General features: G+C 39.8%; 1 protein-coding gene across 2 annotated transcripts in view; it reads left to right on the forward strand.

Moving 5' to 3' along the window:
- Positions 1 to 21,335, forward strand: part of LOC122563341 (lysine-specific demethylase 5B-like) — a 231,711-nt gene that overhangs the window by 75,128 nt on the left and 135,248 nt on the right. For both annotated transcript variants that reach the window (XM_043717091.1, XM_043717092.1), the window contains 3 exons: positions 3,068 to 3,226; positions 4,790 to 4,971; positions 18,155 to 18,317. In XM_043717091.1, coding sequence (XP_043573026.1) covers positions 3,068 to 3,226; positions 4,790 to 4,971; positions 18,155 to 18,317 — 504 coding nt within the window. The remainder of the gene's footprint in view (positions 1 to 3,067; positions 3,227 to 4,789; positions 4,972 to 18,154; positions 18,318 to 21,335) is intronic.

A 21,335-nucleotide genomic window follows, 5' to 3' on the forward strand; every position in this document is an offset into this window, starting at 1 on the left:
CTTTTCTCTCTCTCTCTCTCTCTCTCTCTCTCTCTCTCTCTCTCTCTCTNNNNCCCCCCCCCCCCCCCATGTCTCTATAGAAATTTCAGCCCTTAATTCACTCTCCCAAACACCACAAAGCTGCTCAACATCTTCTGAAGGATCACCCACCGCCCCCTCGCAAACATATAATAATGCATACTAATAGAGTAGTTTTAGCATAAAGTACCCTCTTCTCCAAAGTACATCTACAGGGGTTGGTCAAGATGGTGGTCCCTTTCTGAATAAAATCCCTGACCTTAAAAGAGCGGAAAAGGTCTTTGCTAACTAGACCATATTTACAAATTATTTGGTCAAAGGACATTATTATTTCACCTTTAAATAAACTTCCCACACAGGATACTCCCCTAGCTGCCCAGAGCTTAAATCTGGGGTGCAGGTTGGAAACCCAGCATACCCCCAATAGGGGTAAGAAATGACAATTTGGACATGTTATCCTCCCTCTGCCGCATTATCCTCCCATGCCTTAACAGTATTAATAACAATCAGATTTCGGCAATATTCCATGACCATCTTCATTTTATCTAAGAGTAAAAGGCTGATGAGGGGACATTTTGTCTGGGAGGCCTCATTATCTAGCCACGTTGATGCTGGGTCGTCTTTACAGGCCCAACCACTAACAAGCGATAGAAGAGAACTTAATTGGTACCTTCTAATATGTGGGAAATCCTCCCCACCCCCCAAACCCATGAGATCACTGTGTAGTTTAGACCGTTTGATAAGAGGTAGTCTGTGGCGCCAAATAAGAGCTAAACCATTCTAAGTCTCAGCAATGTTTGTCTTGGGAAAATCGGAGGAAGCATTGGTAAAGGATAGAGCAAACCGGGGAGAACATTTATTTTGTTAAGATACCTGGCCTAGCCAGGATATTGGCAACATTTCCCATCACTGAAAATCTTGTTTAATCCTGTCAAGCAAGTGAGCAAAATTGGCCTCAAAAAACTGTTCAAAGACAGGGATAATACAGATGCCTAAGTAAGAAAACCTCCTGTCCCCATTTGTAGGGGAACCGTAGTTCACCCTTCACCTAAGATATTCTCCTGAGACCACCCACCTCCCCTCCCCCAAGTAGGCATAGCCTCAGATTTTGAGATTAATCTTGTGGACCAAAAAGGAGCCAAATGAGTTGATGCATTGTAGAAGATGGGATACTGAAACCTTTGGATTCGATAGAAAAACCAAAACAACAACTGCATATAATGAGATTTTATGCGACTTAGATCCTACTTTTGGGGTGACTTTATTAGGATCCCTACGGAATTGCCTCTTCTAGCAGCTCAATCACCAATGTGAATTGTAATGGCGAAAGGGGGCAGTCTTACCGACTGCCCCTACAAATATTAAAATTACTCTACCTCACATCATTGGTGAGAACCGCTGCCAGGGGATCAGCATTGAGACCCTCACCCACCTAATAAAAACCTCTACCAAACCAAATCACTTAAGGACGTAAACATATGGCCACTCAACCCAATCAAATGCTTTTTTCTGCATCGAAGGTGACCACTAATCCCTGAACCAAAATGCTGCTGACAAACTTGAATCCTATTCAGCAATCTCCTGACATTATTAGAGGATCTATGGCCTTTTAAAACAAGTCTGATCGTCCCTAACAATGGAAGGCAGCACGGTTTCCAATCTTAATGCGAGTGATTAAAATTTTGTCCAAGACAGAGTTCAGAAGTGAGATGGGCGTATAAGAGGCACATTGCTCTGGAGTCGTCTTCTTAAGAATAAGAGATATTAGCCTTCAGAATGGTGGGAGCTGATTATGGTTGAACGAGTCATTATACGTGTCCAGTATTGGTTCCGACAATATACTTATAAATTCCTTTTAAAACTCACTGGGGAGACCATCAGGGCCAGGAGCCTTCCCATTCTACGTCTGTTTCACAGCCTCCTGTACCTCCTACACTGTTAAAAAGGCTTTAAGAAAAGACACTTGCTCAGGAGTGACAATTGGAAGATCCAAGTTCTTAAAGAAAGACTCCATCTTAGTGCATCCATCCATCCATCCTCCCAACACTGACTGGTATAGCTCAAAATAGAATTTCCGAAATGCTGCATTGATCTTTTTAGAGTTTCAGTGACCATCCCATTCCTATTCCTGATAGAGGTAATGGACTCGGGGGCATTCTTTCTCCTAGCAAGATACACTAGCTACCTGCCTGGCTTGTCACCATTTTCAAACAGTGCCTATTTCGCAAAGGTGTGTAAGCACAGAGTTCAGGACGGACCGAAGAGCCGTAACCTGCTGCAATTTAACCAATGATGGCTTGTCAAAATACGCCTTCATCAAACCTTCTCTAAGTGTAATTTTATTTACTTTTGGCTAGAACAATATTTTTTTTTTTAAATGGGCATTATATGTTCCACTATTCAAGTTAACACCGTTATATTGTTGAAAATGAAGCAGCTGTTTTTGAGTTTGATATTAATCTAAGATTTACTGTTTCTGATTTCTTTGGTCCCATGTTGTTAATTTGTTCTGATCAATATTTATCTATTTGGCAGATTGCAAAAGGAACAATCATCTGATCCTCTATCTCTTAGGTGTCTGTCTTCTTTGTTGCGTTTCATTCTAATAGAACAGTGACTGCTTTTCAAAGATAATTAATCAATCATCACAAGATTTGTCTTAGTTGAAAGACATGAAAGGTGCTTTATAAATGCACGCTGCTGTCATAAGCTGCACTGGCTGTCCGGGTCTGCTGTTTAGTATGTTTGATTTCTTTGGCTGAAAGATTGGACAATGTTGGAAAATGGAATCTCTCATTTATGTATTGAACTTTAAGGTTGCAACTGAAGTGTGAAGGCTTTCCTCTGCATCTAATTCTTATTCAACCTAAAGTTGGAGCTTTGCGCTTGAACAGAACAAGTTCCATCTTTCAGTTTCAGCAGTTTTAAAAAAAAAGTTAATTGTTAAAGTAAAACAGAAGTGATTTGTTAAATTAAGCAAACTTCTTTATTTGGCATTTTTGTACTCTGTGCACACTTGATGCAAATGTGTTTTTTTTCCAAAAAACAGATGGTTCCAACTGAACTGGTGGAAAAAGAGTTTTGGCGTTTGGTTAGTACCATTGAAGAAGATGTTACTGTGGAATATGGAGCTGACATTGCTTCAAAAGAATTTGGTAGTGGCTTCCCCATCAAGAATGGCAAAATTAAACTGCGACCTGACGAACAGGTAAAGTTCTAGATTAATTGTGTAAGATGTTTAAGATTGATGCTGGGCAAGTCCCTTCTGGTCCTTAAATTGGCGCTAATAATTGATTGCTATTGATAATTGTGATCATTTTTGCAGAGATTCTCCCAATGTCTGACCACTTCCAGAATCATATGAAATTATTTAAAAATTCCTGTTTGTTAAATTTTATACAGGGATTCTGCCCAAACCTTTAGTAGGAAATTGGAAACCTCATGAAATTCAACTGTTTCCAGCATTTTTTGCATTTGTTATTTCTTTTGTACCGAGTATTTGATAAATTATTTTGTTCAACCTATATGTAACCAGATGAGCTTTGGACATCGCCAATTGGATTATACCTCCGTTGAATTAGCTAATCTACAGTAGTAAAGATGCTACAAATGCTGAAAGCAATCAAAGTGCTCAAATTGGGCAAGGTTAAGAGTGGTGATCAATTCTTTGATCCCAGCTGGTACTGACTGTGGATGGTGGTTGAAAAGGAAACCAGGCCATTGTTTTCCCACTGAACAGTGTATATCAGTTAGCATAACCAGCTTGCTTGCACTTTAAAAGTTATATTAGTAAAGACTTGGTTTGATATACTAGAGGATCTTCCTTTTGGAGGGTGGGAGAAAATTGCATATAAAGTGTTGGCATGTACGGAGGAACCTCGATTATCTGAAGGACATGGGTGGGGAGTATTTTGTTTGGTTAATCGAATGCCGGAGAACATAATTTAGGTGAGTATTGGGACATTGTGATCTTGGTGAATAATCCGATATTTGGACAATTGAATGCTGGACAATCGAGACTCCTCTGTAAATGGCTAATCTAGAAACTGATTCTGCTCTTGATTTTAAGTTATATAAATGTATTAAATTAGTTGAGAAGCTTAGTTGACATTTAAGAATTTGGACAGCTTGGGTTGCAGTTTTTATGTGGCATATTTTCGTTCAAATGGGTATCAAAGTACATTTATCAATAATAAATCCTGGAAATAAGTGGGGGTGGGGGGGGGGAGTACTGGCTAGATTTGTAATGTGTGTGGACGAAGCAGACAGCAACGATTTTAATTTCTACACTGTTAGATGCAGAATGGTGTGGCTGTTCTTTTTTTTGTGCTTGTAAAATAACACACGCGCAGCCCCACACACACTTTTTTCCTGCAACTTTTTGACAAGTTCCACCTTTGCTCTGTACAGGACAATGTTAGAGAGATGATCTGGGGAAGGGGGGTTCAGGGTACACCCTATGTAGACAGAGGGCAGGTGGTCAGTCATTTGGAGACAGTATCTGGGCTCCCATCGATGTCCAGGACTGTTCTTGGCAGCATTTCAGTAAGCTGAATTCACTTTTAATCATTGTAAACAAAAGATACGATCAGTGTTGGAAACACCTCTTTGTTTCTATCGGGACCTTGATCACCTTTGGATAATCGAGGTTCCACTGTACATGTAGAGCTGATGTTGTTGCATTTGTGAAGTCTGAACAGTTCTAATGTGGTTTCTTTTTAAGTTTTACCATTGCTGTTCTGAAGTGCATTTTTGTGTCTTTTACTTCCAGGAGTACTTTGATTCAGGATGGAATTTAAACAATATGCCTGTTTTAGAACCATCAGTTCTGACACATGTTAGCGCAGATATCTGTGGAATGAAATTACCATGGCTCTATGTTGGGATGTGCTTCTCCTCCTTCTGCTGGCACATTGAAGATCACTGGAGCTACTCCATAAATTATCTGCATTGGTGAGAGACCGTCACTAACATAAGTAGTCAAGACTTGGGCATCAGGGTTCAACTTGATTTCGAAGAGAAAAGTGCATAGGTACCATAGGCATTCATCAGAACTTGGACCAATGCCCCTTAAATGCTGTGCATTCTGGTATTGCTTATGCTTGAATTGCAGACCAGATGTTTTTCACAATGTTCTTAAAAAAAAACTGTCAGGTGGAATGCAGAGTAACAATGCATCTTATCTTGTATATTGTTCAGTGACTGCCGGTAAATTTAATGCCTGTCAAAATATAACTCCCCAAGAATATATTTTTCAAGAAACTTTGGAATGAGGAAAATCTTTGCTGTAAGGGTAGAGGTTATCATGGAATGGTTACAGTACAAAAGCCATTCAGCCCATGTGTTATAAGACCATAACACATAGAGACAAAAAAACTGCAGATGCTGGAAACCGAGGTAGACAAGCAGGAGGCTGGGAGGTGGAGAAGTTGACTTGCTGCCTGGCTTGCTGTGTTCTCCCAACGTTCTGCTTGTCTACATAAAATATAGAAGCACCTTTTAAGCCACTCAATCATAGCTGATATATTTCTCAGCACCATTTGCCTACCTTCTGTGTCTGTGCTTAGTACATTCTAGATTTGAACTAAGTTAAAGAGCATTACTTGTCGTCATTTCTTCTTTTGTCACTTGGCTTAAATCGATGTCCTTAGGTTCTCGGTCCTTCTGCTAACAAAGGTTGTCACAATTGATTCTGTCTAAGCTCTTCATGATTTTTGATTACCTGTCAAATCTCTGCATAAACTTAGATTCTCCAATTTATCTGTATAACTGAAGTTCCTTCTCCATGGAATCACTGTTTCTTTTCTTTACCCTTTCTAATGCTTCCTAGAATGAAATATTCAGAATTAGATAGAATGCTCCAGTTGAGGCGGAACCATTTATGTGGATTTATCATATCACCCTTTTGAATTTGGGGTCCTAGGCTGTAGTAAAAGGGGTCATGGGTTTTATTAACCTTTTTTTGTTGACCCGCCCTGACATCTTCAAAAATTCGTGTGTGTTCCAAGTCCTATTAATACTTCTTTGATTGAAGATGTATCTTTATTATCTCCTTTTTTTATCTAAAACTATCACTTGTGCTGCTTAGCATTAAGTTTCATCTGCTGCTTGTCAATTCATTCCACCATTCTATCTTCCCATTTTAGAAGCACCATCCGTTTTGCAATTCACAATAGTTCCAAGTTTTGTGTATTGTGCAAATTTTGAAATTGTACCTTGTATACCCAGTGCTGTGAGAAGTGCTCTTAACACTGCTTTCTGTACTCCTGTATATTTCCTTTAGTGAAAAGGACACTTATTGTTTGCTGTCACTCAATTTGACAAATGTTCATGCTTTCACTGTCCCCTTATTCTATGAGCAATAATTTTGCTGATGAGCAAAATTAGAAAAATGTGATTTTTTTTTTATTGAATGCCTTTTTGGAAGTATATGTGTACTGCATTAAATGCCTTATCCTGTCAATTCTTGCTGCCAACTCATAAGAAACAAATGTTAGTTAAACGTGATTGACACTTTATGAAGTCAGGCTGGCTTCCCTTAATTCCTTAGTTTGTTCAAATTATATCGTTTTTGTCTCCAATGATCATTTCTGAAAGCTGATCCACTACAGAGGTTAGGCTGTCTAGCCTGTGGGTGTTTGGATTATCCTTGCACATTTTTTTAAATAAGACTATATCTCGTAGCATTCTCCTGTTATTTCCAGTTATAGCACTCCTATACCTAACGAGGATTTGGAAATCATGGCCAATGTCCCCATAATGTCAACCATTACTTCCCCTCAATGTCCTTGGATGTATCTACTGGTAACTTCTTAAACTTTAGGTACTAATAGCCTATATGCTACCTCTTTTAACCCATCCAATGTTTCTCCGACCTCCTGTTCAACAATGACTTGGTACCATCTTGTTCCTTTATTCATTTCTTACTCATTTAGTACTTGGGCCATGTCCCTGCTTCTTGGGCATATACTGTAATTGACTTCACTCTTCCTTTATCAGTCTTTTACTATTAATGTAGCAAGTTTTTAGATTTCCCTTTAATACGAACTATCAGTCTTCTTCTACTTTCTCTCTTGTTTTGTCTTTCACTTCCCTTCTGAAAAGTTTACACTGAGCCTGATTCTCAATTGTATTGTCCATCAGAAATCACCATGTAATCACTTTTCCTACTTTGTCTCTATCTCATTCATAACTCTGGTTCCTGGGTTTGTTTACCCAACCTTTCCCTTTCATGGGAATGTATCACAATTGTACCTGAATTAACTCATCTTTTTTATTCTGGCCAAAATTATGATTTTACAATGATCTTACTGAAAATGTCACCAACAAATCCACATTTAATTAATAATATGTAGAAATGTATATTTTTACTGAAATAAATTCAAGCAATTTAAACTTAGATATCTCTGAAAGCATTTTCCTAAGGTGACTTAGGAAGGAATTTATTAATTTACTGAACGCTACTGAAATTTTTCATGATTGGAAGCAAGCAAATGCAGCATGTGACTATGGAAGTTACTATTGTTCTTGATGCCCAAGAATAAGAAAGTTACAATGAATTTGCATAAAATAGTGATTCGGTCACAATTGGAGTATTGTGACCCATTCTGTATTTGGAGAATGTACAGAAAAGCTTGAATGGTTCTAGGATTTAGGGATGCACATTGAGGTTAAATTGAAGAAGCTTGGCTACTTCCCTTAGAAAAGGGATGGCTAAGAGGATCTTGAATGTATGTATTCAAAATCATAACGGGTCCCGACAGTAGATAAGAGAAAAGCTTTCTGTTGGGTTGAGAACCAGAGTATATACTTTTAAAGTGGCAAAAGGGCCAAAGTCAACATGAAGCAAATGTTTGTTTACATCAAGTGGTTAAGATTTGGAATGTAGTGTAATGTGGTGGGATTCAATTGTGACCTTCAAAAATAATTAGATAGGTACTTGAAGGTAAATGAAAATTGTCCAGGGACAGGAAAATCTACAGGGTCACAAGGACAGGTAAGCAGTACAGCTAGCTGATATGGGCTTGACAAGATGTGATAAATGGCTGTTCTATGCTGTAACCGCATGATTAAACTGAGAGAATATCTTTTACATCTGGAATAATTTTACAAGCAGCAGCCAGGATCTGGTTAGATCTTTCCTGATAATGTTAAAGCTAAAGTACATAATTCATTACTTTATTCATTTATTTATACAATGCTTTTAATATACCCCCTCCCCAGTGATTCACTGTTGTGTAGGAAAATTGAACAATTGACAAAAACCACAAAAGAGACATCAAGTCAGATATCCAAGTTTTTATCAAAATAGTAGCTGTTAGGTATGGAGATAGGTGAGCACTTTGGTGATAGTGACCACAATTTTTGGTTATTGTTACTTTAACAATGGAAAGGGATAGGTATGTTGTGCAGGGCAAGAGTTATTGCTGGGGGAAAGGCAATTATGATGCGATTCGACAAGATGTAGGATGTAAAAGATGGGGAAGAAAATTGCAGGGGATGGGCACAATTGAAATGTGGAGCTTATTCAAGGAACAGCTACTGCGTGTCCTTGTTAAATATTTACCTGTCAGGCAAGGAGGAAGTGGTTGAGCGAGGGAACTGTGGTTTACCAAAGAAGTTGAATCTCTTGTCAAGAGAAACAAGAAGGCTTATGTTTGGATGAGACGTGAAGGCTCAGTTAGGGGGCTTGAGAGTTACAAGCTAGCCAAGAAAGACCTAAAGAGAGAGCTAAGAGGAGCCAGGTGTGGACGAGAAGCATTTAGCAGATAAGGATCAAGGAAAACCCTCAAACTTTATAGGTATATCAGGAATAAAAGAATGACTAGAGAAAGATTTCGGGCCAATCAAGGATAGTAGTGGGAAGCTGTGCGTGGAGTATGAGGAAATGTGGGAAGCGTTAAACGAATATTTTTCGTCAGTATTCACACTGGATAAAGACAATGTTGTTGAGGGGGATACTGAGATACAGGCTACGAGACTAGATTGGATTGACGTTCACAAGGAGGTGTTAGCAATTCTGGTAAGTGTGAAGGTAGATGAGTCTCCTGGGCCGGATGGGATTCTCTGGGAAGCCAGGGAGGAGATTGCAGAGCCTTTGGCTTTGATCTTTGTCGTCATTGTCTTCAGGAGTGGTGCCAGAAGACTAGAGGATAGCAAATGTTGTTCCCTTGCTCAAGAAGGGGAGTAGAGACAACCCTGGTAATTATAGATCAGTGAGCCTTACTTTGGTAGTGGGTAACGTGTTGAGAAGTGTCATAAGAGATAGATAGGCTTTATAATGATCTAGAGAGGAATAAGTTGATTAAGGATAGTCAACATGGTTTTGTTAAGGGTAGGTCATGCCTCTCAAACTTTGTTGAGCTCGAGATGGTGACCAAACAGGTGGATGAGGGTAAAACGGTTGATGTGTACATGGATTTTAATGTTACCGAAGGTAGGCTATTGCACAAAATACGGAGGCATAGGATTGAAGGTGATTTAACAGTTTGGATCATAAATTTTCTAGCTGAAAGAAGACAGAGGGCGGTGGTTGATAGGAAATGTTCATCCTGGCGTTCAGTTACTATTGGTGTACCACAATAATGTATTTTGGAGCCACTGCTGTTTGTCATTTTTACACCTGGATGAAGGTGTAGAAGGATGGGTTACTGAATTTGCGGATGATACTAAGGTCAGTGGAGTTGTGGATAGCGCTGAAGGATGTTGTGGGTTACAGAGGAACATAGACAGGCTGCAGAGCTGGGCTGAGAGATGGCAAGTGGAGTTTTAATGTGGAAAAGTGTGAGGTGATTCACTTTGGAAGGAACAATAGGAATGAAGAATACTGGGCTAATGGTAAGATTCTTGGTAGTGTAGATGAGCAGAGCGATCTGTGTCCGTGTACATAGATCTCTGAAAGTTACCGCCCAAGTTGACAGGGTTGTTAAGAAGACATACGGTGTATTAGTTTTTATAGGTTGAGTTTGAGAGCCATGAAGTCACGCTTCAGTTATACAAAACTCTGGTGTGGCCGCACTTTGAGTATTGCGTACAATTATGGTCATAGCAGGATGTGGAAACTTTGGAAAGGGTTCAGAGGAAATTTACTAGGATGTTGCTTGGTATGGAGGGATGTTTTTGTGAGGAAAAGCTAGGGACTTGAGGCTGTATTTGTTAGTGAAGAAGGTTGAGAGGTGACTTTAAGACATAGAAGATAATCAGAGGATTAGATAGGATGGACAATAAGAGCCTTTTTCCTCCAATGGTGATGGCTAGCACAAGGGGGCATAGCTTTAAATTGATGGGTGAGAGGTGTAGGATGAATATCAGAGGTAGTTTTTGTACTCTGAAAGTAGTAGGGGGCGTGGAATGCCCTGCCTGCAGCAGTAGTAGTAGTGCCAACTTTAAGGGCATTTAAATGGTCATTCTTTAAATATATATGGATGAAAGTGGAATAGTGTAGGATAAATGGGCTTCAGATTGGTTACACAGATCAATGCAACATTAAGTGCCGAAGGGCCTATACTGTGCTGTAATGTTCTAAGTTTTAGTAGCTTTTAAAATATTAGAGAAATTTGAGGAGGGAAATCCTGTGTTAATCCTGTGTCAGCCTATACAGCTGTAAGTGAAAGAAATTGGGGTGATACGTGAACAGAATTGTAGAAGTGCAAGGTTTTGAGGGCTTGAAGGAAGGTTACAATAGTGAGTTGGGTGAGGCTATAACTAAATTGAAAACTTATTGAGGCTTTTAAAATCTGTTAGACCGGGACCAGTTTAAGTGAATGCACAGAATAGCTTTGCACTTGAGGATGTGCATAATAACTTTTGATGAACTCACAGTTTAGAAGTTGAAAGATGAGAGCATTGTAGTAACCAGGTCCACAGGTAGTAAAGTCCTAATCAAATATTCAGAAATTTTTCAGGGAGGCCACCTTACATCTTGACCAAGAAGAGATTTGACAATTCTGAAAGGCTCACCCAGTGCTATTTGCCTGACTGGCAAAAGTAGAGGTCGAAACCAGAATGTTGGAAATCAAAGGAATCATCAAACCAGTCCAAATTGTGGAATGGTTGTACCAGTTGTGAAGCCCGACGGATTGGTTTGCCTCTGTGCCGCAGAGATGCTGATCAATAATATATAGAAATAGGCAGACTTAGTGATTTCAAGGACTGGTTGTGCATTTTAAAATTAAATTGCCAAGTGAGGTAAACTATTGCCAAGTTGAGGATAGTGGTTAGAAACAGGTTTTGTCCTGCTACTCTAAGACAAAGAGTTTGAATATCCCAAGATTTAATGGAAAGAAAAATTGCTGATTCAGTATTAGATGTTTATCAAACATCCTGTGAAGCTAGACCCAAGTAGTCAAGAGAGTTGCTCTGATGCAGCGGTGTGATGTTCACATTAGTTACTCGGTAGATGCAAAATGATGTTATTGACAAGCAGCATTTCCAACTCCTTTATATATACTTAGGCTTTGAGGGAGCTTTTGACAAAGTTCCATATAAACGATTAAAAGCTGGAAAAAAAATATATGCTGAATAAGAAATTGTTAATAAAAAAAAAGGACGCTTAATATTCTTGAGCTGTAAAGTAACAATGGAAAATGTTAGAAGTGTGCAGCAGGTCTATCAACTTCTGTAGTGCGAGAAGCAGTTTGCATTTCAGGTTGTTGCCTTTCATCAGAATTATGTTATCAACCTGAAGCCTTGCCTTTTTTCACATTTTCATCATTTGCATTTTGCTTTCCCTAGTCTGGAGAAGTTATTCAACTGAAGGCATGTGTTGAATAGAGCTCTGCAGAAGGTTTGTCCTTGACTTTGTTTCCAACTTGCACTTTGTTTTTGGGTCCAGACACCAAACCAAAACCTGAAGTACTTGTCAACAACACTAGAATACTAGAGGCAGAATACTAGAGAGAGAGTCAGCTAAAGATCTCTTGGATTTAGCTCAGTTTTACAACTGCATAACCAAGTGGCATATCAGAGTTTGGGTATAGTGATCAAATGCCAAAACCAGGCCGTGTGAAATTTTAAATCCAGTGTTAACCACTGCTAAAACAGCACTAACCAAAATACCACCTGTAACTAGGGTGCATAAAAGCATGGAGTGAGAAACAGAATTAAACCCTGGGGGTTTAATTTAGAAAGAGCATTTTGTCAGATGTCCTCTCATGTCATTTTCTCATCCAGTATTCTTTGGATATCATTTTGCCTTCCTTCTAACTTAAGAGGTGGAAATATTTGTTGCTGATCGTGCTGAACATTGCACAGTTGCACATCTCATAACAAATCATCTGTGCTGAAGGTCTGGACAGCATGCAGGTATGGGCTGATTAGTAGCAACTAATATTTGTGCCACAAAAGTGCCAGACAGTGACCACCTTCAACAAGAGACATAGAAATCTACAGCATAGAAGAATGCCACTCTGGTCCATTGTGTCTACACCAGTCAAAAACAAGCACCTAATGATTCTAATCCCATTTTCCAGCACTTGGCCCAGAGCCTTATATGTCTTGTGTCTTCGGTGCACATCTAAATACTACTAAAATGTTATGGAGGGTTTCTGCCTTTGCCATGTTTGCAGGCAGTGAGTTGCAGATTCCTACCACCCTCTGAATGAAAAAGTTTTCCTCACATCTCTAAACATTCTGCCCCTTGCCTGAAATCTGTGCCCCCAGTCATTGATCCCTCCATCAAGAGGAAAGGTTTCTTGCTGTTTACCTTCTTTATGCGCCTCAATGTTGAGAGAATCTAGCTACAAATCCTGCAGCTAATCCTGCAGGGATCCTCCTGAAACCCCAAGCTTGTCTACCAACTACAAGGCAAAAGTCAGGGGTGTGATGGAATACTCCCCACTGGCCTGGATGTGTACAGCTAACAATGTTCAAGAAGCTTTTTGGACAAAATATTCCAAACACACAACCAGTGTCATCTGGAATGAAAATGAGAACACCACCACCTGCACGTTGCCCTCCAAACTGCTCACCATACTGACTGGGCAGGTAAAGAAGTGTAGAAACCTGGTGTGCATACACCAAACGAATTGTTAACTGTTTAAGAAATCCACCTCTTTGCCAGCTAAGATTCTGCAAGAATTGCAGTGTTGTTAATGTTCCATGAATAAATTTTAAAAATAATCTGGAGCCAGGTATCAAAATAGTCTGTTTAAGGCTGATAAGCAGAAGTTTGAGGGTTGAGAGTTTGGAACACTCTAGATGGTGGAAGATGAATCCTTGAGTATTTTTAAGGCAGAGATTCTTGGTAAGCATGGGGGTGAAGGTTATAGAGAATAGACAGGATTGTGGAGCCAAGATCTTAATATTGGATTAGGCTCAAAGGGCTAATGGGTCGACTCATACTTCTGATTCATATGTTTCATAAGTCTTAGGGAAACTAAATACTATATTTAGAATTTTTGTTTGATCAGTCTGGAGTACTGTTTAACATTTTGGTCTTTTTAACCAGTGGAAGGATAGCAGCCTCGGCTTATTGGCTGGATTTCTGGGATGAAATTGTTATGCTTGGAAAGAAAATATCATATGCCTATATATTAATGAAATGAGAGGTAAAACATAAAAGTTTTTTTGGGAAGCTGACTGGATGTTGCTGGGGCATCATTTTGCCTGACTAGGCAAACAATTTTTTGAGAGGAGGAAGGAGCAAGAGGGAGAATTGCAATGAGAAATTTCTCAACTCAAAGAACTTTGTCTTTGGAATCGTCTACCTTATGGCGGTGTGTGCGCTTACCGTTGAGCATGTTGAAGACTGGTCAATCGCTATATTGGTGTTTAGAGGATTGAGGGATAGGGAGTTCAGTTTGAATAGTGCAGCCATTAGGCTTACACTGGCAGAAGTTTGAAGGGATTGTTTTGAGAAGTTGAATTATTGTTCATTTATCATACTCTGTTGTGGTCAATCTGTCATTGGCTACCTTTTAAAAGTCCGTCAAATTGATAGTAAATGATTTATATTAGTGCAATTTCTGATCGTTGCTTACAGTGTAGAATTTGCTTGTTTCTGATATAACTTCTGATATAATATCCATTTGCACCAGTTTGCATTGGGTACCAGAGTTTTGGCATTGAAAGCAAGAATAGATTGAGTCTTGTGGTCTGTTGGTGACATCAGTTCTAGTTCCCAATGGAAGCCGTATGAGAAACCTCAAGAGTAAAATAATTTTCTCAGTTCTATATATTTATTTTCAACACCATTATAATGGCAGGTGTTGTGGGCAATCCATTATTTAATCTAGTCATTGTGATCCTCCACCTTCAAACTATTCATTCTCTCACTCGATCCTGTTCTTCTCCCTCCCACCTCTGTGTCTCTTCCTCTTTTTTCCTTCTTTCTCCTTACTTCCTTCTTTCTGCCTTCACTCCTTTCTTTCACTCTGTCTCTTCTTCCCTTGCTCTCCCTCTAGCTTTCCCTTTTTTTCTCCCACTCTAGTTTTTTCTTTCCCTGTTCATTGTTTCTCTCGCTCCCTCATTCTCTTGCAGTTTCTTCTTACACTTGCTTTCTCTTTTGCACTTGCACTTTCACACTCTAGTGCCCTCCCGCATGCCCACGCTGTCTTTTGCATTGTTTCTCTCACCATCATACAATTGCTTGCACTATTTTTTTCACGTGCATGCATTTCCTGTGCTCGCTCTATTTTCCATGTTGGTCTCTCGTAGACATTGTCTCTGTGCCTATCTCTGTCTTGTCAGCTTTGTGCATGCTCCACTTGCTTCCTTTCTGTAGTGAGGAACCATGATTCACTAATTCATACAATCATTGAGTTTGCACTGGCACAACTGCCATTAGAATTGTGCTAATCCCAATTTTATACACTTGTCCCATATCCCTGAATGTTATGATATATCAGGGGTGTTCATTCAAATGTTTTTTAAAGTTCATAAGGTTTCTGGCCTCTACTACCTACCAAGTCAGTGCATTCCAGATTCCCACCACCTGCTGAGTGAAAAAGATTTTTCCCAAATTCTCTCTGAATCTCCTGTCCCTTACCCTATAATTATATGCCCCCTCCTGATCGACCCCTCAACCAAGGAGAACAGCTGCTCTCTCTTTACCCTGTCCATATACATCCTAATGCTCCTATACACCTCAAACCCACCACCGTCATCTCTGCTCTAAAGTAAACAATCCAACAAGCCTTTATAGTTCAGTTTCCTCATTCCAGGCAACATTCTGGTGGACTTGGTCTGTCTCCCCCTCAAGCGCTGTCACATCTTACTGTAGATGAGGTAACTAGAACGACCCACAGCTGTGACCTTTGTACAATTTGTACAACTCCAACATATTACCTCCTTGCTCTTAAACTCTATTCCACGACTTATGAAAGCAAGTGCTGTGCTGACTTCAGGGATCTCTGAATAGTTCCTTCTGTTCTTCTAAGCTACCCACTATACTGCCATTCGTTAAATACTCCCCTCATCTGGTTCCTTCTACTAAAGTGCATCACCTCACATTTGTCAGGGTTAACTACCGTCTGCCTCTTGTCTGCCCATCTGACCAACGCTGTATCTGAATTGTTCCCTTTGGACTTGCGAACAGTCCTGGTCCTCTTCCTCATCCAGTCCTGAATTCTCCTAGACATCCAGGGTTCTCTAAACTTATTCCTCCTACATTCCCTCCAAAGGGTACATGTTGGACCTATACTCTCCCCAGTCTTGACTTTTTTGAGGATGTAACTCTGAAGATGGACGAGGGAGATCCAGTGAATGTAGTGTACCTGGACTTTCAGAAAGTTTTTGATAAAGTCCCACACAGGAGGTTGGTGAGTAAACTTAGGGCGCATGGTATTGGGGGCAAAGTACTAGATTGGATTGAAAATTGGTTGGCTAATAGGAAACAAAGGGTAGTGATAAACGGCTCCATTTCGGAATGGCAGGCAGTGACCAGTGGAGTACCGCAGGGATCCGTGCTGGGACTGCAGCTTTTCACAATATATATTAATGATATAGAAGATGGTACCAGCAATAACATTAGCAAATTTGCTGATGATACAAAGCTGGGTGGCAGGGTGAAATGTGATGAGGATGTTAGGAGATTACAGAGTGACCTGGACAAGTTAGGTGAGTGGGCAGATGCATGGCAGATGCAGTCTAATGTGGATAAATGTATGGTTATCCACTTTGGTAGCAAGAACAGGAAGGCAGACTACTACCTCAATGGAATCAATTTAGGTAAAGAGACAGTACAGAGAGATCTGGGGTTCTTGTACACCACTCAATGAAGGCAAGCATGCAGGTACAGCAGGTAGTGAAGAGGATTGGACATTCTGGAGGCAGGAAACATGTTTCCGCTGATGGGTGAGTACCGAACCTGAGGACACAGCTTAAAAATACGGGGTAGATCATTTAGGACAGAGATGAGGAGAAACTTGTTCACCCAGAGAGTGGTGGCTGTGTGGAATGCTCTGCTCCAGAGGGCAGTGGAGGCCCAGTCTCTGGATTCATTTAAGAAAGAGTTGGATAGAGCTCTCAAAGATAGTGGAATCAAGGGTTATGGAGATAAGGCAGGAACAGGATACTGATTAAGGATGATCAGCCATGATCATATTGAATGGCGGTGCAGGCTCGAAGGGCAGAATGGCCTACTCCTGCACCTATTGTCTATTGTCTGTTGTCCTTTTTGAACCCCCCCCCCCCCCCCCCCCCCCCCCCCCCCCCAATTGCTTTGTGGTAGATTTATCCAGAAGGAGGTATTCCCAGTTAACTGTGGCCACATCCTGCTTCTATTTTAATAAAATCTGCCACCCCCAACCCCCCGTTCCAAATTCAAATCTATCTTTCGCAGGCCATTTTTTTTTTTTCCCTTGTCCAGAACAAGCTGGAACAATATTATATTTTGGTTGCTAAAGTGCTCCTCTGCTGCAACTTCGTATACTTGACCAGTGTCTTTCCCCAGAGCCCAGATCCAGCCCTACGCTATCCCTTATTGGGGTTTCTACATATTGATACAAAAAACTCCCCGGATACATTTCATGAAATCCACTCCCACTAAACCTTGAACACTATAAACTATGACTATCCCAATTTACTTTGGGAAAGTTGAAATCTAGGATAATTCAACAACTCTGAACTGTCGACATAGTTGCTCCTCTATTTCCTATAATATACTCCTACCGAAGTGGCTGCCCCCTTAATATTCCTAAGTTCTACCTACAAAGCCTCATTCTCAGACCTTTCTAGGATATTAGATGTCCTATTTGCAGTAATTGACTCCTTAACAATAATGCTACACTACCACCCTTTTTACAATCTCCCCTGTCTTGCCTAAAGATCCTAGACCCCGAATGTGGAGTTGCTGGTCCGGCCCTTCTCTTAACCATGTTTCTGTGATGGCAACAATGTTATACTACTTTGTGTCAATCCATGAACTCATCAGTCTTCAGCACTTTTAGCATTAAAAGTAAAGACCATCTGGACTTGTTTACTCTCAACACTCAACATAGCTGAACTCACTGTTGACTTGCTTCCTTTGCTGGAGCATGTGTCTGTATTTCATTGATATTCAGTGGCCTGTTAATTTGTTGTTTGCGATATGTTTAGGTTAGTTTGCAGATCTTGAGCTAGTATAATCCTGAATTATGAATACTTGTAAGCAATGCACACTAACAGCAGAAGCCATAAGAGTTGGAAAATTAAATAACTCATTACTGAAATCAGAAACAAATCACTTTGGGAATGAGTTTTTCTAATCACACGAACGTTTAATGTGTCAGACTGAGTAACCTGTAAGTGTTAGTCTTTCTTGATAAGTATTTCTATTCTCTTGTGACCTGTTTATTCTGATTTTTAAAAAACTATTTTATTTTTCAGCTTGCAGTTCTGAAGGGCTCTGCCTGTACCACTGCTTCATCATTTATCTCTACAGATATTGACAACTGAATATTGCAGATTTTAGTTTTAATATTTTTGGTAATGGGCCAGACCTGGTGTGCTCTTACATATAGCTAGTGCTAAGAACATAGGATGTAAATTATATGTTGATCTTACAAAATTATTTTTTTAAACCCACTGCCACCTGTCAGTTATTTAATAAAACACTCCTGGTAGAGTTTGCTTTCATAGCTTTGATCAATTTTCCATAAACAGTAGTTTTTGATAATCTCAAGTTCATGGATTCTAACTTTCTTTTAAAACTAATTAGGGGAGAGCCTAAGACATGGTATGGAGCACCAGCATACGTGGCAGAACAGCTGGAGAGTGTTATGAAGAGATTGGCGCCAGAGCTGTTTGAATCCCAGCCTGACCTTCTGCATCAGCTGGTCACCATCATGAACCCTAACACTCTGATGGCTCACGGAGTGCCAGTACGTATTGCAGATCTCCTTGGAGCCCTGAGGCCATGATTGTAAACTTAGATTTTATATATTATTGAGGCATTACCGATAATGCAGCGAGCATTGGCCATTTAATGTAAAGCTTTAAAAAATAGATTTACAATGTGGACTTATTTGTTTGGCTAGTATAACTTGAGGATTTTTAAAAAAAAGTCATGGTGTTGGAAAACCCCAGTAAAGTTGAGAAAAGTAGCTTGACACCCTTTTTTTGAGAGCTATAGAATATTACTATTTTTTATATCCATTGAACAAAATATGGTGGGTAATTTTCACTGCAATGCTTGCCTTGCATAATTTATTCTGTGGCCAGAGTAAATTACCTGACTGAATTACCATTCCCTTTGATATATTATTATACTATTTATTTGGGATTTACAAAGATGCTGCTGTTCCAGTATTTCAGATTATTTTGCACTTCCTTCTCTTTCCATCCCATCCCCAAATAGTGGCAATATTCAATAGTAAATACTCATTCCTTTTCTTTTATTAAAAATGAAAATGTTTTTCACAGCTTGCACCAGTATATTAAAAAGTGAAAAGCAAGAACACTTTATTGTACCACTATGTTTGAATAGTAGGGAAAATACCTGAAATTATCTGAGCTGCATTCTCCATGGTGTTCAGGTGCTCTGCAGACCCGTTTCTAAATAAGTTTCATTTTCCAAAACTAGTGACTGTACTTCAAAAAACTTTATTGGTTGTGAAGTGGTTTGGGATACTGCGGCTTAAAAAGGGATTACTAAATGTAAAGTTTAAAAGCTGTTTTTTTTTAAAAAAAAAGCACACATCTTTTGTTCTTTTGGGCTTTACTTTTGGCACTAGTTTGTTCTTAGTATCTAATTTCTTTGCACTCCTAATTTGATTTATTTACCTCAACTCAGCTTTGGTGTTGCCACCCTTAAAATTTTGGATTGAACAATACAGATTTGCCAGTTGTTGACAATCAAGCTCACTGATGTACAATAATTTGAAGCAAAGCAAAATTGAAATAGAACGAGTGAATTATATCATTTTTGGTGTATAATCTTACCTATTCTCTATGCAAGGATATTTTGAAATTTGTATCCTTCAAGATTTGTGTGTGTAGTTGCCACAGTCTTGCCAGACCACGGGGGCTGCTCACTTATTAAAGAGGAGCGACTGGTGGTGATTTAACCTGAGGGTCACCACCAGTGGTTAGCACTGCTGCCTCACAGCGCCAGAGACCCGGGTTCAATTCCCGCCTCAGGCGACTGACGGTGGGGAGTTTGCACATTCTCCCTGTGTCTGCTTGGATTTCCTCTGGGTGCTCCGGTTTCCTCCCACAGTCCAAAGATGTGTAGGTCAGGTGAATTGGCCATGCTAAATTGTCCGTAGTGTTAGGTAAGGGGTAGATGTAGGGGTATGGGTGAGTTGCGCTTCGGCGGGTCGGTGTGGACTTGTTGGGCCGAAGGGTCTGTAAAGTAATCTAATCAATCTAATCTAAACCTCAGGCAAGGGAAGAGGTTGAGAAGGAGAGTCCTTCATGGTAACCTCAAACCGGTGATGGGAATTGAACCCACACTGTTGGCACCACACTGCTCTGTAAACCAACAATGCAGCCAACTGAGCTAAACTAAGTTCCCACTTTCAAGATTAAGATTAATCAACAGCCTCACGGCGCCAGTGACCCGGGTTCAATTCCCGCCTCTGGCAACTGTCTTTGTGGAGTTTGCACATTCTCCCAATGTCTGCATGGGTTTCCTCTGGGTACTCCGGTTTCCTCCCACAATCCAAAGATGTGCAGGTTAGGTGAATTGGCCATGCTAAATTGCCCGTAGTATTAGGTGTAGGGGAATGGGTCTGGGTGGGTTGCTCTTCGGAGGGTTGTTGTGGACTTGTCGGGCCGAAGGGCCTGTTCCACACTGTAGAGAATCTAATCCAATCTAAATGGTTGACACCATTTCCCATTTCATCTCAAGAGATCTTGTGCTCCTTTACAAAGCAGCCCAGTTTGGAGCTCTGCAGTATGCAGTCTGGCACCTGAACAAAGAAATAATAAAAATGTCGTTTTTTTTTTAAACCTATCTATAGGTGGTGCAAAAATTGCACAGTAAACAATCTTTCAAAGCAGGCAGTAGTACAAAATGAATTTCCAATGTTCCAATGTTTTGATCACTTATTTTTGTTAATAAGTATTGCAAAATAAAGTAAATAATCTGATAACTAGTAGAAACATTATTTAATGCTATGGCTTAGATCAGGCTGCAATTGGTGTTTCATTTTTCTGGAATACTTGTGAATAAATTCATCTGCAACTTTTTAGAACTCTGGTAAAGCTTTAGTGAAATAGTTGTCACCTGATACTTGATTTAACCTATTGCATTGCCCCGTTTCCTCACATGTTGAAATATCCTGGGCCACCTCCAGGTTGGAGCTCATATTGTAGAAAAATCTGTAGAACTACTAGATACTCTATATTGAAACTTTAATATCCACTTTAATGATGTGAGATGGACAGCTAATATTTAAAAAGGTCTTTTTAATTTGCTGCATAAATTACGCATTATCCAAATAGCTAGAACATATCTTCCCCAACCCTTGCTTTTAAACTTACATTTGTCAACAAAGCTTTCCTTAAGCATTTGGTTGTCTCCTTGTCAAAAGGCTTGAACAGTGGAGACTAGATTTGAAATTTGATCAATTGCATTTCTGCATCCAATTATGTAGCAATGTATTTGGACAATGGTGTTTTTGCTGTATTCAATCTTGAATTTTAAAACTGAAGACACTCCCAAGCTCTTTTTGAAAGATGGCTAGATCAGTAATCTTGAGATTTATTGAACAAATTAGATATTACTTGAACCTCGGCCACAGATAGGGAAACTATTGCCACTTGTGCCCTTTGCTTTTAAAGTACAGTATATAATTTGTTCATTGTCTATTCAGAAGTACACCTGTTATACACTATTGGACTTCCTGAACTGCACATGTTCATTGAAGCTCGTGGATTTGATGGATCCCTAATGA

This window comes from Chiloscyllium plagiosum, chromosome 26 (genome assembly GCF_004010195.1).
Source record: "Chiloscyllium plagiosum isolate BGI_BamShark_2017 chromosome 26, ASM401019v2, whole genome shotgun sequence".
NCBI lineage: Eukaryota > Metazoa > Chordata > Chondrichthyes > Orectolobiformes > Hemiscylliidae > Chiloscyllium > Chiloscyllium plagiosum.